General features: G+C 38.1%; 1 protein-coding gene across 6 annotated transcripts in view; it reads left to right on the forward strand.

Annotated features, from left to right (window-relative positions):
- The window catches only part of PHC3 (polyhomeotic homolog 3), a 36,330-nt gene extending 19,371 nt beyond the window's left edge, over positions 1-16,959 (forward strand). For 3 of the 6 annotated variants that reach the window (XM_084530191.1, XM_084530188.1, XM_084530189.1), the window contains 4 exons: positions 2,767-2,881; positions 4,078-4,228; positions 4,320-4,551; positions 8,435-16,959. In XM_084530191.1, coding sequence (XP_084386317.1) covers positions 2,767-2,881; positions 4,078-4,228; positions 4,320-4,551; positions 8,435-8,589 — 653 coding nt within the window. In that variant the 3' untranslated portion in view covers positions 8,590-16,959. Of the gene's footprint in view, positions 1-2,766; positions 2,882-4,077; positions 4,229-4,296; positions 4,552-4,705; positions 4,807-8,434 lie in introns of those variants that run through there. The other 3 variants (XR_014696183.1, XM_084530190.1, XM_084530192.1) reach the window with 3 other exon arrangements.
- The last annotated feature ends 33 nt before the right edge of the window (positions 16,960-16,992 follow it).

The following is a 16,992-nucleotide window of genomic DNA, read 5'->3' on the forward strand; positions in this document are numbered from 1 at the left end:
TGTTTCTAACTAGCTATACATAATGACAGAAATTGCTGTGGGTGCACACAAATGTCAAGAAAACGTGTACTGTCCTGCTTAGAATACAGTGGTCTCTAACACAACTCATGAGCTAAAACCATCAAATTTCCTCACGCAGTGACAGAAGCACTCATCATCACGTTTTTTGTTTTTTGTAGCTTGTTGGGTTTTTTTTTGTTTTTTTTTTTTTTTGGAACGTGGAAATCAAGTGTGTTAGGTCTTTTAGGTTGCAATAGTCAGTTTGTTACAGTAGATCTTAGTTCAGTTTTGGTTTCAGAAGCATTCCCTAAGAACCTTTCAGCATTAACACTGTGCTGTTTCTCAGATGTCAAACAGCTTGTCTGTTGTTTCATGCAATTATTCAAACATTCATGCTTTTGCTTTCAGTTATCATTCCTGGAAGCTGGTATTAGGCTTATGTTTGCAATTGGCAACTACTCATTAGACAAACAAGGAAATATCCAGTATTGGGAGGGAGCCGCATAGGCAGAAGTCAATCAAAGGAGATTTTCTGATGCTAAACCGAGATACAGATTGCATTTACAGAGTAGAAACACCTAAAATGCTGAAGAGAAGGCCTTTAATCAATTTTCACTTTCATCTGTAGTCACTTTATTCCCTGTGACCTGGTTTGTGCAATTTTTTTTTTAATAGAAAGGATGATTTATTTGAAGGATGGCTCTCTAGTGTGTATTTAACTTAATTTTCAAAGTTGGTCAGGTTTGGTAGGCTTCCAGCTTCCAGTCTCTACTTCGTGTGTGATACCAACTTAAGCTGGCAACTTATAACGTGGTCAGTCTGACACTACGTAAGTTTTTGTTGACTTCAGTTTATGCCTTTGAATCCTGATACATCAGATATGTTATTCAAATAACTATTTCAGCCTTTTCAACTTTGCATTAGTGCTGTTTTATTTATCACCTTATCAGCACACTAGTTAGTGAGGTGATATCACTATAACAATTTTAACATTCAAATCTCTTAATTAAACCTTGATATGTGTTTGTATTAGCTGGCATTAGAGCTTAACAAAGAGTTCTGAACAAAAAGCTAGTCTGCAATATTTGCAATGAGTTGTGTAAAATTAAAAATACGAATGTAGAAGACGAATAGCAAGAAGCAAAGTACATGAAACCGATTCAGGTAAATAAGAAATGCAGAAGAAATGGATGTCTGTTTCGCTCACTGATTTTTTTAAATAAATGTTTTGTCCATGATTGCAGCCATGTGGCATGCGGTTCTTTTGCTTATGTGAATGAACGCAAAATGTTACACTTCGGTTTGTGCCAGTTTTGCTCCTAATGATGTGTTTCACAGATGGTGCATGGGGATAAGTTTGGGTGTTTTGTTTTGTTTTTGTATGCCAAAAGGCAAGTTGGTTTGCAGAGATGGTGGCGTTCTTCTAAATTATGTACAAACCATGCTCTACCCACAACATTCTCTTCCAGCAGAATAGGGTGTAGACATTCAGCATGTGACAAATGCTGCCTTCTTACCTTGCACTGCCTTCTGGGCTTTCCTACATCTTTCACTGATGCTTCTCCCCTTGTACTCGGCTCTCCCCCTGTACTCGGCTCTGGTGAGGCCGCACCTCGAGTACTGTGTTCAGTTTTGGGCCCCTCGCTACAAGAAGGACATCGAGGTGCTTGAGCGGGTCCAGAGAAGGGCGACGAAGCTGGTGAGGGGCCTGGAGAACAAGTCCTACGAGGAGCGGCTGAGGGAGCTGGGCTTGTTCAGCCTGGAGAAGAGGAGGCTCAGGGGCGACCTTATTGCTCTTTACAGATACCTTAAAGGAGGCTGTAGAGAGGTGGGGGTTGGTCTATTCTCCCACGTGCCTGGTGACAGGACAAGGGGAATGGGCTAAAGTTGCACCAGGGGTGTTTTAGGTTGGATATTAGAAGAACTTCTTTACCGAAAGGGTTGTGAGGCATTGGAATGGGCTGCCCGGGGAAGTGGTGGAGTCACCATCCCTGGAGGTCTTTAAGAGACATTTAGATGTAGAGCTTAGGGATATGGTTTAGCAGAGGACTGGTTAGTGTTAGGTCAGAGGTTGGACTAGGTGATCTTGGAGGTCTCTTCCAACCTAGACAATTCTGTGATTGTGTTTCTTTCAGCTGTTGTTTGAGTTCTTCATGGGGAACAGGAAAAGTGCTTCCTATCTCACCAATGTCATTAAAAATACTGCGTAACAATAGACTACAAATTGGTAGACGCTATAATCCTTTTCTTCTTATATGCACATTATCTTTTTAATAGATAAGATTCAATGTCTTATTTGCTTTCACAAGTTCTCCTTTTGGTTGTAGCTGTTGCTTATTCAAAGGAAGTATTTACAACTTTAATGTAAATGTACAACTTTATTTCATTACAGGAGAGCTTGAATCTGGAACATAAAGAGCCCGGTTCTCTTAGCGACCTCTTTATAAGCAATTTCTAGGACTGTGACTATTTTTTTTTTAGTTGATTGCTATATTTGAGGGCATACCTGCTCATGGATGGTTTGAAATGTAACAAAAAAGCTGACTAAGTTCCATGAATAATTTCATTCATCATTCAGTTCACTAAAGTTTTTTAACATGGAAAGTAAAATCTATGATTTTCTTAGTTAGGCATTTTCTGTTAATTAAAGTATTTCATGACATGTATTAAATATTTGAAAGTCTTCTACCTGCCTGCTAAAGAGATGAGAAACTTGAACAAATTTTTTCATTGAAACTAACCTTTGTGCCTCACTCCTTCCTTTAGAGGGACTGGATGAAATTGAAAATGATCTTTTGAAGTGTGAATTTTGTGGGAAAATGGGATATTCTAACAAGTTTCTGCGGTCAAAACGATTCTGCTCTACATCCTGTGCCAAAAGGTACTCTCCTCTAGTTATTGCCTAGTGTTACCTGATTATTGGAGTAGCCCCCAAGTACTGTCTGATGTTGAAAAATAAAGAAGCAGTGAAAAATGTTTGCTTTCTGTCCAAATTTGCAGACTATATCAGTACAAAAGACTATGGTGGATTGATTTATTTCAAGACTGACTTACAGTTATATTATAGAACGCTTTCAGAGGAAGCCATGAATGCTGTTGGACTTAAAGGAATGCTGATGGGTATCCATTAAAAGTTAGAAAGTGTTTGGAAATTGGTGCAGAAGTCTGTGGGTCATAAATCACTATATTTGTTGTATTCTGATTGTCTTCCCCTTGAAAAAAAATAATCATGACTTGCATAGAGCAGAATAGAAATAGTAAAACCATAAATTTAGTGTTGTCTAAAGCTTCTCCTTTCTTGAAAATATTAAATGCTGCTCTTTGCTTGGCAAAGGAAAATGACTGCCGATTTCTGTTTTTCTTTGGGTTTAGTACACTTTTTTATTTTGTTTTGGTTTAGAGGAACAAGTCAAAATCAACACTTGAATGTAAAATCTTCCATCGTTACAGCTGGAAAATTGATATTTAATCCCAAATATTTTAGAAATGGGGAATAGTTTTTAGGTGCCACTTAGTTGTTTTTTTTCCTCATCAGTGTACCTTCAGACCCTCTTTCTCTTATGTCTCCTGCTTTTTTCATCCCCAGCCTGAGACATTCCTGCTTTACGTAGTGGGAATGTATATGTTTTATTTGGTAGCTGCTGGGAAACTTTTAGTGAAATAATATTCAGAAGGTAATTGGCCCTTCTTTCGTCCTCCTTTGACTGGGTATCAGCTGGGTAAAGAAAATGGAAGCAAAAGATGTAATATGACATTAAGCTTTTAGAGGATGTTTTAGAGAAGTAGGATTGTAGTATGTGATAAAATCCAAAGCTGTTTTTTATCTTGGAATTTTTTTTAGAGCAGGAAAGATGGACATCTTTCAGGGATGATCTAGATGTACTTGCCTCCCTTCAAGACAAGTGGTTTAGAGTACATGGCCTTTGAGATACCTTTCTCTCTTATATTTGTGACACCAGTTGTTGTCTTTAATTAGGCAGCGTTTCTGTAGACAACAATGTCGTTTTATTGCTAAGTTGATTGAATTCAGTCCAAAAAGCTATTAGTGCATTATTTGAATATATCTTACTTCTTTAGGCACAGCCTTAGTTGCACTAAGAAATTTGGGCTGTTTACATCAGACAAGACCAATCGTTGGAATCGGAAATCAGATAGCCAAAGTCTTGGGCGACGCGGGCGTCGACCGAGTGGCCCTGATGGGGCGTCACGAGATCATTTTCTTAGACAGGTCTGTGGAATATTTGCTTAAAACTATGACATTGTTTGGGGAATTACAAATAAAATATAATACTGCAGTGTATTTGTGCGATGTTTTCCAGCTTCCAGTTACTTACCCATCCGCAGAAGAAGATCTGGCTTCTCATGAAGATGCTGTGCCAGCTGCCATGACCACGCGTCTGCGAAGACAGAGTGAAAGAGAGAGGGAGCGTGAACTTAGGGAACTAAGAATTAGGAAAATGCCAGAGAGCATTGACTTGTTACCAGTGGTGCAAGCAGACCCATCAGTATGGACTGTTGACGAAGTTTGGGCCTTTATACATTCTTTGCCTGGTATGTAACGTGCGAGAACTTGTTCCACATTTTTAACACTAAAGCTCTTTGCTTTTTAGCATCACTCTGAGGAGGAGATGGTGTGGTAACAGCACGAGTGTACATGGTGATAGAGACTGGAATGTGATTTGTTTCCTCTCGCTTGTTCCTTCAGCACAAATCCCATGTTGATAGAACTAGTCCCACTTCTGCTGTTGCACCCCAGCTGATGGAGACTAGAGGTGTTCTTCCCTTCAGTCTGATTTCTCTCAAGAGGTCAGTAGAGAGATCAGACACACTTCTCCTTTACATTTCTTTCTTCACTTCCCTCCTTAGTTACTGCTTATTCAGTAGAAAAAGCGAGAAGGGAGTTCCTTCCATTTGCGCAAGTGAAAATTTTGAGAGGCTTAGCATGATATAAATCACTAAAAAAAGAGTAACCTGGTCTCTTCTGTAAAGCTCAATTTTGTTTTACATAGCTCTGCACAGTAACTGGAATAGAGAACTCCATATATAGATTACACACTCTTAGGTTAGAAGACACAGCAAAGGTAGTACCCAAGTCTGTTTGCAGAAAAACATCTTTTCTCCTTGTTTGCACACCTTTTCCTTAGCTCAGTTTTCATGCTTGCCTTTATGTCATCTTCAGGCTATTTGACATTTATTTGTTTGTTATTTCCTGATTATCATAAGCTTTAAAGTTTTACTCCCCTCTTTTTCCCAGGGATGCCAATCTATCTAATCAGATACCATCATTCCTCCAGGTAACAAGGCAGGTCTCCATGACAACAGCCATATAAGAATTTGTTGTTTATCCGTGTAACTCACATGACTAAACAGTGAACCCTGGCTTAGGTTTGTTCCTAGTTTTCACCTCTTTGCTGGAATGCTAAAGCATTTTGCTCTGTATCCCATTAGACTAATAACCTGTAAGGAATGTGTCCTTCTTGGTGAGTCATATGCATGAGTTTTGCCAGCTAATGTTTTATATAATCGATCAGGCAGAAAATGAATTAGGGGTGTTTTACATCAAGGGTGACTTTCGTTGATCTACCTTTCTTCTGATGGTTTATAAATTGCAATTAAATTGCATCATCTGCTTCTGGGAACTTCCAGTGATGCCTGTAAAAACAAACAAAGCTTCTTAGATTTAAGACATGGTCTTTCAAGTTCCTGTACTTCACCTGTGTTGCTGGAATGTGATTATATCACTACTGTTTTGATTTACTGTCTTTATAGATTTGAAGCTTCAGTTAACTGAATAACTCCCTGATCGTAGAATCTGTAAGAGAATAAAAGATAGTTCCTGTTCTAAAAAAAAATAAAATACTTCAAGTGCCATATGAACACAGTTCGTTTACAAGTGTGACAACAAATATTGTCCTTAAAACATGATTTCTACTTTGAAACCATTACTTGTAGAGTATGCTCCCAGCTGCTGGATCTGTTTTTTATTCATTCTATAAATGAGTTGAACTTTGAATCTAAACAAACTTTATATTATTATGTATTCAATTAAAATTTATTACAATTACTCATTTCTATTTACATTAAGATCTAGTTCCTCATTTATTTATTTATTTTAAGTTCAATAGATAGCTAAAATGATATTCACAACCTGCCAGATATTTTATTACATATTTGCATCTGTAGTTTTGGCATTTTTTTTCTGTTCAATACATTCTCAAACCAGTCTTAAAGAAGTACTTTTTCGTATGCTGTCAGAATTGAATAATTCAAGAAATAATGACTATAATTGTTTTTTTGTTATGCTATTTTTCAATATGTACTTGATGCAGGCCATGCAGACCATTTGCCATGTTGCAGGAAGCAGTGATTTGTGTCTTCTGTACTTTATAAGCAATAGGGACACCTGATTTAATTTACTGCTTTTTTTTTTTTCAGTCTGTAAGCTAAGATCTAACTGTAGAGTAAAGCTTTCTTGTCAGGCTTTTTCTGAATTCCTGCAGAGTCTTGGAAGAGATGGCAACAGTTTAATCTGCAAAGTTGTTCCTCTTTTCTTTCTTCAGTTGCCCGGTTAATAGTCTTTTACTCGCCTGACATCCTTTTTTTTTTCTTGTTTTCTTTTAAAGCTATTGCACAATGACCAATTGTGAAAGCACTTAAGAATACCCAAATTTGGCTGTGTGAGGGAACTGAAATAGATTCAACTTCCATCTTTTGCTTTTCCAAAATGATTTTGAGAAAGGCTGTGGGTTTTTTATTAAGAAAGGCAAATTCATAAAGCAAATCCTGGTTAAAGACAAAGCCTCCAACAATAACTAATAAGCCATTGTCATAGGACCACTTTTGCTGCTAAATATACACGCTTATCTTGTTCTATCAGATTCTTTGTGAGCGCTGTGGTCTGACAACCACCAAGTTCAGATCTGAAGTCAGACATACAGTGAGGGATATTACATAGAAGCACTTAGTGCTCAGCTTACGGAATCTTTGTGGGTTGTCAATACATAAATAAGAACCTTTATAATGATATTAGAGCTGTTAATTCCTACTGAGACTGGTCAGTTGTCCAAGATTTTTTCTTCATGTTACTGGCAGCATTACCTTCATTTTGTAGCTGGAATTGGCTGAACCATTCCAGGTGTTCTCTGACAACTCTGAGCTCCTGAACAATGTTCTCATATTGATTGCGTTACTTTGTAGCTGGGCTGCATTGTACCAGAAATATTAAAAGTAATTGTTATGGAATACATGCAGGTACTAAAACATTCTGATGTTTCTCTGTTTTAGTAGCTGTTTAAATCCTGTCAGTGACAAACTAATTTCACTTTCTTTTCACCACTCTAATTTCTTGTTATCCTAAGTAACGCCCAAGAAGAGGGTGTTGTCATGTATTAAAGGTGTGTTGGTGTAAATGCTATGCAAAACAGTCCTCACTCCTGGTTAAAAGTTAGTCGGTAGCTAAAAACCAGATGTTTTCCTTTTGGTATTGTAGTTTATTGATTCCTTTCTCTTAGGAGACCTTTTTCTTCTTACATTGTCTTTTTATTCTTGCCCTTTCCATAATAAAGAGGCAGCCAATTGTTATATGTGGTCTAGTTAATATAATGGTTAGGGGAAAAAAAAGGAGGGGGGCAAAAAAAACAAACCTGTGCTTTATACTATGTGAAAAGCAGACCTTTTCCAGACATCCCTTGAGCAACCTTTTGTTTCCATAGCATTCTTCAGCAGAAAGGGGCCTTCAGTTACTTTGGACCGTCTAATCCATGAAGAGTCCCGTTTCTGATGTTGTAAACCTCTGTGATCTGAGCCCATCATGTTAGTTCATGTTCAGAAAAAGAGTTTATCATTTAAAGAAAAAATCCAATCAATTTAAAGTTGCACGTAATGATAAATGATGATAAACTGCTGATAAATGTACTAACAAGACAGTCATGCTAAAGCCCACAAATAGCATTTCTGTTTGCTTAACCCAGCGGTGGTAAGGTATGGGTGGAATTAACACCTTGTGCAAATCACAGGTAAGTGAATTCTCTCGTTGAGTTCTAGCTAACCATAGAATATGCACATTGTGTCTAGAGGGAACCTACTTGAATTATGCTTGAATGATGGCTGCTTTTGTGGTATTTTGCAAGTGTCTATCAATTAGGAGATCAGGGCAGTTGTTTGTTTATATGAAATGAGAAAATCGTCTATGTGAGGACTCGAAATTTCCAATAAGTAATTAATCAATAGTTATGGTGCAAATGTAGTAAAAATTACTTTCAGATTATCTCAGAAGTTCCCATCATTACTGAACTCTTTCACATACTGTAGGTTTCACAAGCTAAAGGGGCAAGCATTAGGAATTGTGTAACTAAAAATCTCTAGCATGGACAGCCATTGCACCTAGGGATGTACATTTCTAACACAGTAATTCTTTTTTTTCCATTGCCTTTAGGTTGTCAAGATATTGCAGATGAATTTAGAGCACAAGAAATTGATGGACAAGCTCTCCTCTTGTTGAAGGAGGATCACCTTATGAGTGCAATGAATATAAAGCTTGGACCTGCATTAAAAATCTGCGCACGTATCAATTCATTGAAAGAATCGTAGGGCATGAACATGAAGGTTTAAACAACAGTTTCTCTGTGACAAAACCAGCAGTAATATGCCAACATCTTCACCATGGCATGAGTGTTACTGTGATGTTTTGTTAAATATACGGAGTTTTTCCCACATAGACTTAAAAGTATTCCTCTGATTATACCATGTAGTCCTATAGTTTCCAGCAATTTAAAAGTTCATGGTAAAGCCTGAATAATACTTTGACTTAAAGTGGGAGCTCATGGAAAAACATAAAGTGAAATATGCTGTGATAGTTGAAATATTCACCAATATGTACTTTATCTTGTAATTTTAAGATTAACACCCCAGCACCCCCCCTAATCTGAACACCATTTAGATTGTGTTACTCTATTCTGAAGGATGACTTTTCCCACATACAGCAGTTTTTGGACTGAAATCACAGAAGTGTCCACAGGCCCTGTGGAAGCACTGAAAACAGTAAAATGCTATGCATTTAGTTGTGCTCTCTGAATTTCTTTTAGTCTGGAGCAAATTGTTTGTATGGGGTAGGTTGGCAGCCCGTTTTCCTTGTGTAGGCTTACTCTCATCTCCGCTGCTGTAGTATATTCTTTAAGTCTGGAAATACTTTAAGCCATGTAGGCATCTCATCAAAGTCCTCATTATCAGGCTACTGAAATGCAATGGCATGACATTTTTGCCAGTGGTAACTGAAGCACATAAGTTACTTTACTCTTTGTATGCTGCTATGCACTAAGAGGGCATTAAGTTGTTCGGTTTCCAGTTTTGCGTGCTGCTAGTTAAACTAGACCAGCAGTTCCCAAATGAGGATTCAGAATGGATCCTGAGAAAGCGTGAGCACATTCAGGGTTCAGGATCCCAAACGCCTAGGTGTGAGGGGTTGAAAACTGCAGCCAGAACTAGCTCATGTTGAGAGAAGTGTACCCTAAAGACTGGAGGTAAAGAGAAGGGGTAGCGTAGCTCAGACCCTCTTTTTCCTCTTACCACTTCCTTTTCTAACTTGTCTTTCCCTGTAGTGCATTCCCATTGCCTCACTGGAAGCTTCCAAGAACTGTATTTTGTCTGCTGGCTAGTGTGAGCTGGGCTTGCAGTAGTCCAAGGAAGGAGCCCAGTGAGGTCCCGGCAGAGCTCGGTGCAGGAGCAGCTGCCACAGCAGTGGAAGGAGCCTGGAGCTGTAGGTGAGCAGGAGGAGTGCCCCTGCTAGGCAGCTCTGGCAGAAATCCCTGCAGGCCCTGCTTTGAGCCTGTGGCAAGAGATTTTGGCTTGGATGCTGCAGAGTGGCAGTGGGATTAGTCTCCCTCGATGGTCACTCTTTCACTCTCTGTGCAGCACAAATACGTTTCCCCACTTACTGACACCCTCAGAAGCTACCCGGGCTCTGAGGCAGCAGCACCTTCTCGATCTTTGCTTCCCCATCACACGTGTTTGGATGTTTGTGGATGTATTTTGTACCTTCTGTTCCTTCCCTTTTGCAGCTCCTCTCCCCTTATGGACAGGCCTAGATCTCTAAGCTCTCGTGTAGGGAAAGAAGGGCACGTGAGCTGATAGTTGCTGTGTATATTTGAATTAAATGTGTGTCTACAAATAATGTATTTTGTATTTTATGCAAAGTAATGCATAATATTATGATTGTGTAGGGAAATATTCAGGGGGACTGTAAAGTATCCCTAAAAAGAAGAGGAACTGATCTAATGTTTGAGAACTGCTGAACTAGGTCAAAAGAAGTCAATGCACATACACTGGCTGAAAGGAAGGGTTATGACAGGTAGAATAATATGTATATTAGTTAACTGACCTTAAAGAGTCGGTTGAGATTGCAGAAAAAGTTGTGCTTCATTTTCCTTTAATTAGGCTATTGTGTTCTTTCTATTAAGAGGCTTTCTACCATTATCTTCTAGAGATCAACATTAGAACCATTGCTTTTAATTACAACTGCTTGAGCTTTCTAATAGCAGATGTTATTAATATTTTTATCAACCACTGAAAACTCCAAGTTAGGACAACCCATTGCTGTTACGTGCTAGTAAGTGGTGAGAGCCCTAATCCGAATGGCACCAAAGGCTTTTAAGAATTAATTGATGTCTGGGTTTATTTTGGAGGGAAGTTGCTAAGCACTTTCTAATTTTTTATTTTTTTTTCTGTCTTCAGTTACTGTTGTCAAATAAATTTAATTGAAGGTTCGATGTTTGGCAATGTTCATTTGAAAGATACTCAAGTGATGAAGACAGGTTCCCATCTGTAGCATTTCTGTAAGATACCCCGTGTAGTATATCTGTAACATATGTTCTAAAGAGTATGTTCTGTTTTGATGAGCTAACTGAAGACTAAAGATATCTTAGATATTTATCCTTTGGCTTTTGTCTTAAAGTTTTATTATTTTTATACAGAAATTTCACTGGCTAACTTTTAACCTGTTTTCTGATTGTACTGTTCTTGGGCAATGTAAAAAGTAGGTGTACTTACATGTGAATTGATAATGGCTTAAGGCATATTTAGAAACGTGGGCTGATGTTGTGAGTCCTATTTAGACCTGCAGTTAATCAATGTTCTGTGCATGAGAATTTCACGGTTGTTTTCATTTTGTTTTATGAGACAGCTTTCAGGAGAACCTCTACGGCTAGCGTTTATATACAACCCTGACTAATCACTGACAGATGCCAGGAGCTCAGAGGAGACGTGCATTTGTCATGTCTGCTCTGGTTCTCCTGGTACACTACATTTTCTGTGGTTTTGGAAGAGCCGCGGATAGTGAGTTATGCTTTAAATATTCATGAATGCAGCAACTAAGAATGTGGGCCTTACTCTTACTGAAAGTTTTTTCTTCTTCAACTCTTTTGTCATTAACTTTCAAGTGTAGCTAAAGTCTATTTCAGAAGCTTTTGAATTTACTCAAAAAAGATATGTATACTTGGAACAATATTCCTCCAGAACAATTTTGCATATTGGTCATTTCTGTTTTGGTTTAGGTCAGTGAGGTTTTCCCAGGCTTATGCTACCTATTTCCCTTGGCTTTCCTCACAGATTAAGCCAGACCCTCTTTCAGAAGAGGAAGTCTTGCTGAATTTAATTGATGTTAATTTTTTTTAACAGTTGCTCCACTGGATGTGTCTACCAGAAACCCTTTCCTTTAGATTTATTTCATGGGATTTTGTACTCTGCGTTCAGCTTGCTGCTATTGTGGGCTATATCTCAGTAATGCCTGCAAGATTTCAATTCATGTAGAAAGGAAGGCAGGACACTGTAGGATCTTAGCTTAAAAGGGAGTTGTGTTGGATGGCTTTCTCCCTTCCTTTTTCTCCACTGGCTTCTACCTTACTCCTGAATGCAAAGTGCAGCGTTAGCTCAGGGCATCCTCTCACAGAGCCCTGAGCTTAATGTGACTGTGGAGATTTCTTCCAACAGAGCTATAACTATTACACTTGTCTCAGCTCAGAGTTTATTTTGCATTTTAAAGAAATGCCCCTGAATGGTCAAAATGGGTGCGTAATTACATTCCCCTAAATGATCTGGCTCTTATCACTGAGTGCCCATGCTTTGCCTTAGGAGCAGCAAGGAAGCTAGGCCACTTGTTCAAAATCAAGCCTTGTCGATGGACTGCTGACTTCTCCAGCCACCCCATGCCTCACGTTTGGCATATTTATAAGACTTTATCACCTCGTTAATACAGAAGGTAAAAAACAGCCAACTTGTCAAGTTAAACTCAATTGGCTCGGATCACCCCAAAGTTTTGGGGGTTTTAAACAGGCTAAATTGTAAATCCATTACATCCATTAATCTTCTTTGTTATTTTCCAGGAGTGGTAGAGGGTAAAACTTTTCCTATTCTTGTGTCGATATACCTCAGGTTTATGTCCTGCAAGCATTCATTTCCTCATTTCTCTCCCGTGAAAGCATTTTTTTCTTCTAGCTTCTTGACAAATCACAAGTGAGAATCCAACCTTTTGAGCAGGACAGGTGGAGTCTGTCATAACTGCAGACATGGCAGCAGGAAAAAAGAAATGTGTGACGGTATTTGAGCAGGTTTACAATAGCTTTTGGATCACTTCTTTATCTTGGTCTTAGCTGTAAGGAGATGTTCAGGTGTAAACTCTAGTTTGAATAGAAGATTATGTAGTGAGACTTTGCTAGCTGGTGTGTCACTAGCAGTAGTGCTGCCTATTTCAGGCTGCTCTCATCACAATATCAATGCAGAAACTTACAGCTTAGTCGTGTAAGAAATTTCTTATGCATTGACAGATGTGTAGCTCAAGCTGATCAGAGAACTCAGTGACAGCTGTGCGGTGAGTCTTCGTTTTGCAAATAATTAGGCATCCACATAATCTGTAACACGAGGAGTTCTCCTGATGGCATTGAGGCTATTCATGTTAAAATTAAGCATGTATATTTAAGCTTGCAGAGTTATTTTCTCCTACCAATATGGCATAGAGATTTTCTGTTAGCATATATTTAGATACATAGCTGTCTAACCAGACTTTTACTCATCAGTTGTTCTAGGCTACAGATAATGACTCTGCAAAAGAATCTGTTTGGGATACTGTTCTCTTTTTTTTTTTCTTGAACTTTCAACAAACTTAGAGATGGAGAGAAACTAACACTTCAATGTGTTTTGTTGCAAGCACACAGCTTCTGTTGAACGCTGAGTGGAAAAGGGATGAAGAGAGCTAAAGATGCATTATTACAATGTAAAGTGTTAATGTCTCGTAGTGAATACATTTTGAAGTCGCTCTTGCACAATTAACTGTAGTTTCAGACAGGAAATATTATGATGAGAAAGCAATCTAAAATCACTTAATGCTTAGTTCACTTAAGCTAAGTCTCAATTAACTTCTTTTTAAAGGAATTTGCCTTTGGTCATGAGAATTTAGTTAGGTTCTATGGGTTCTAGGTAGCTGTATCCACTGGATGGCTTTGAAAATAGTGACATTAAAAGAAGAAAGGTAATTATGTTATAGACAGGAGCCTGCAGTGTAGATGCTATGTCCAATTTCTCTTTCAAAATGCTGTCTCTAATGTAGTCCAAGAGCTGTAATCAGAGACTGGGACACAGATCAAATGCAAAAGCAGATAGGACACATTACCTTGATCCATATGAATTGGGCTGATTCATTTCTACCTTCTGCATAACATTGGAGGAGCTCTATCATGTGCCATTTCTTCTCCATGTGGATTTAGCACATTTGGCACTTTTTGCCCTGTTGGGTCTCAGCTGTGTTGGCCGGAGCATTTTGTGTAGTGCTTGTCTCCTGGATCGCATGGGCAGCACTTCCACAAGTATTCAAGGCCCCCATTCTAAGCTGTTCTATCGGGTTGTGCAACCTCTGTGTTGTAACTCATACACACCTGCTTATTCACGTGGAGGTTGTACTTATAATTTACTGGTCTCTCATAGCTGCGTGGAGGGGGAAGAAAAATTCAAAGGTGTGAGCATGCTTGTAATAAAAGATACATAGCAAGTTTATGGTCTGGCTTTTGTAGCTGTTGATCTGAACTTCTGAACCACGGTTCTGGGAATCAGTGTTGTGAGCAGATTTAAAGTTAAAAAAAAAAAATTAAACTTCCAGCTTGTATTAACTTCCTGCTAAATTACACAAAATGATCGTTTTGCAAGTAAGAATCTGGAAAAATGTGATCGGAAGAGATTTTTCCACCTAGAAGGAATTATAATTCGAGCACAAATGTACATTCATAGAATAATGATATTGCTTTGAATGCAACATGTAACATTTAAGAAGTATTTTTAACTATGTGTGAAAGCACTATTTTTACATAGGGTTGTTGAGAGGCTTATAGTATTGATCGTAGGTACCAAATAGGGGTGCCCTAGCTGACGGTGGGATTAAGCTAGAAGCACAAATGCAATTGATTTATGGCACACGTCTGCTTTGTGGCTGTGGTCAACATGCAGGAAGACTTGTGTTGTCCTGTGCTACCTGCTCAATGTTTTGGCAGCTGGGACATTGCGTCCTCTATTTGGAAAGTAGATGGTTGAAAGAACAATGAAGTGTTCTGCAGAGCCAGCTTCCCTGGAAGAATTCTTTGTGCTGTACCCTTAGCAAACCAGTACTGATCAGGAAAGATGTGTGTAAGAAGAAAAGTTTTATTAATGAGTGCCAAATACTTTCACTTAGAGTTGAAAACACATAGAATAGCTCACTAAATTCAATGTTGATTTTTAAGGGATTCTCATAAGTTTCTCATAAAGGGTTAATGCTTTCGCCACTGTTACCACTAATATTATATAATTCTGTAAGAATTAAAGGACTGTAAAATGTTTGCATGGTATAAGGTCATTAGTTGCTGGCACAGCACGAGTAGTAACCTAGGTTAATGGTTGTCTGTAGTATGGATTATTTCAGATATTGCTACCTTTCTTACATAGCTTCTCCTCTGTGTCTTGCAGTGAAACTGTAATCCTGTTCTACAAAATAATGGTTTATGGTTTTATTGCTGTACTCAAGGCTCAGTGTTAATGACTTCTCAGAAGCACCAGATAAAAAAAAAAAAAAAAAAATGTACAAAGGGAGGAAAAGCCTGTTAGGAGGGTAACAGAATAAAGATCACAACTGGATCAGGCATCTCTCTCCATAAAAAAGTCATGGATAAAAATGGGCTTAAAATGAGCTATTGTTAATGTATTTTAAAATAGGTACACATCAGTAGGCTACAATGCCACAGTTGGATGCTGAGACCTGTAGTGCTGCTATTACCTACTTGGTGGCCGTAATGACAGCTTATAGGTTGATCCTTTTGGACTCTTTTTCCCAAAAAGTATGAAAGAAAGAGTTTGATTGTAACACAGGGATGTGACATCAGTATATTGACATTTGATTTGCCTGCATTTTGTTGCTTCCCTGTAAAATTACGATTTAAAAAACTTAAAATGTCTTTAGAAGCAGTGCAGCAATTATGGGAATTCTGCTGTGTCGGAACAGATGGGGATGGGTAAACTTTAATTACAGGTTGAGAATGTGAACCACAGCGATAAATACATCTGTCCGTACCCAGCTTCTTGCAGTTCCAGTTCTGTGTACATCAGTGAATCAGAAGGGTGAGACTAACCACACCAAAAGAAGCATCTGAATTGCGTGTTCTTGAAAATAATTTTCTCTTCATCTGATGTTAAGTGAATTTAAAATTAGATATTTTCCCTTGCCTGCCAAATCTGTATGCATTAGTTATTTCATGATCTTCTGAAATGCCTGGTGCATTGCTATCTGAGATACTTGCTGGTTTTTAAATGGAATTAGGTTTTGTAAATACTTTGTCAACCCCATTTCAGTGGGTGTCCAGTTTATATATAACCTGAGGAAATGCTGTGTCTAAAAATATGGTTAGACATATTTTGTCCTATAGCATCTCAAGCACTAAGGAACAGCAATTGGAAACCAGGTGCAGGGAGTGATTGCTTACGGTCGTTTTTCAAGGTTAACATTATACATGCTTTCCTACTTCTAATGTGGAAATAGAATTTCCTCCAATACGGTATCCCGCATAAAGGATGAAACAATTTGTGGTGCCAAACACTTCAAACTCTATTGCTGAACATTGCTGCCTCTTATTACACTGCTGTTAAAATTCAGTTTTTGATCCTTTACTGTCATTTTGATGGCCTTTTTAACAGATTTTCCAGAAACCATTTTCTGCTGCTTTAACAATGCTGTCCTTTTGGTTTTGTTTCTGAAACGTTGTCACTGAAACCTCAACGAACTCTTTTACCCACTGTGGGTGAAAGAAGCACTATGTGGGGTGAAGTAATAAATCAGAATTAATTGGACTTTGATATATTGCAGAAATGTATGATGAATATATGGTACGCGATTGTAAATTCTTATCATGGAGTGATATACTGGAATATTCTTTTATAAGAAATTTTAGCACATGTATCACTAAATTCTGCAATTAAAACGTATGTCTATAATTGATATATAGTATTGTAAATGGTAACCCAAAAATTAAATTTTACAGTTGAAGAGCACAGTGAATATGTAAAAATATGATCTTCACTTTGTGAATCATTTTTTTTAAAAAGCACTTTCCTATTACCAACTAGCATGTGAATGAATTTTAGATTCTCTCATTTGTTATGAATCCGTAGAAGTGAGATTACTTTAATCTGTCTGTTAATGGATAAATTGATTATACAAATGCTGAAACAAAGCACCTTATACTATGCTGCTTAAACTTGCTTGTAATTGCACCTTTTGTTACCTGCAGATTTTTCTTAATGAGTATTCTTGTGTGATACCATTGTTCCCTGTGGGTCTGAGTGAATGATTAACCAACCAACCTGCAGCGTCATTTACTTCTATAGTTTCCTATTTCAATATAATATTGTACTGTGAGTTCAGTGCTTCAGAAATAAATGCTACTTCCATTTGTCTGCTTTGGTTGTGTATCACGTTTATCTCTTACA

Source organism: Aythya ferina (genome assembly GCF_964211825.1).
Source record: "Aythya ferina genome assembly, chromosome: 9".
In the NCBI taxonomy this organism is placed as follows: Eukaryota; Metazoa; Chordata; class Aves; order Anseriformes; family Anatidae; genus Aythya; species Aythya ferina.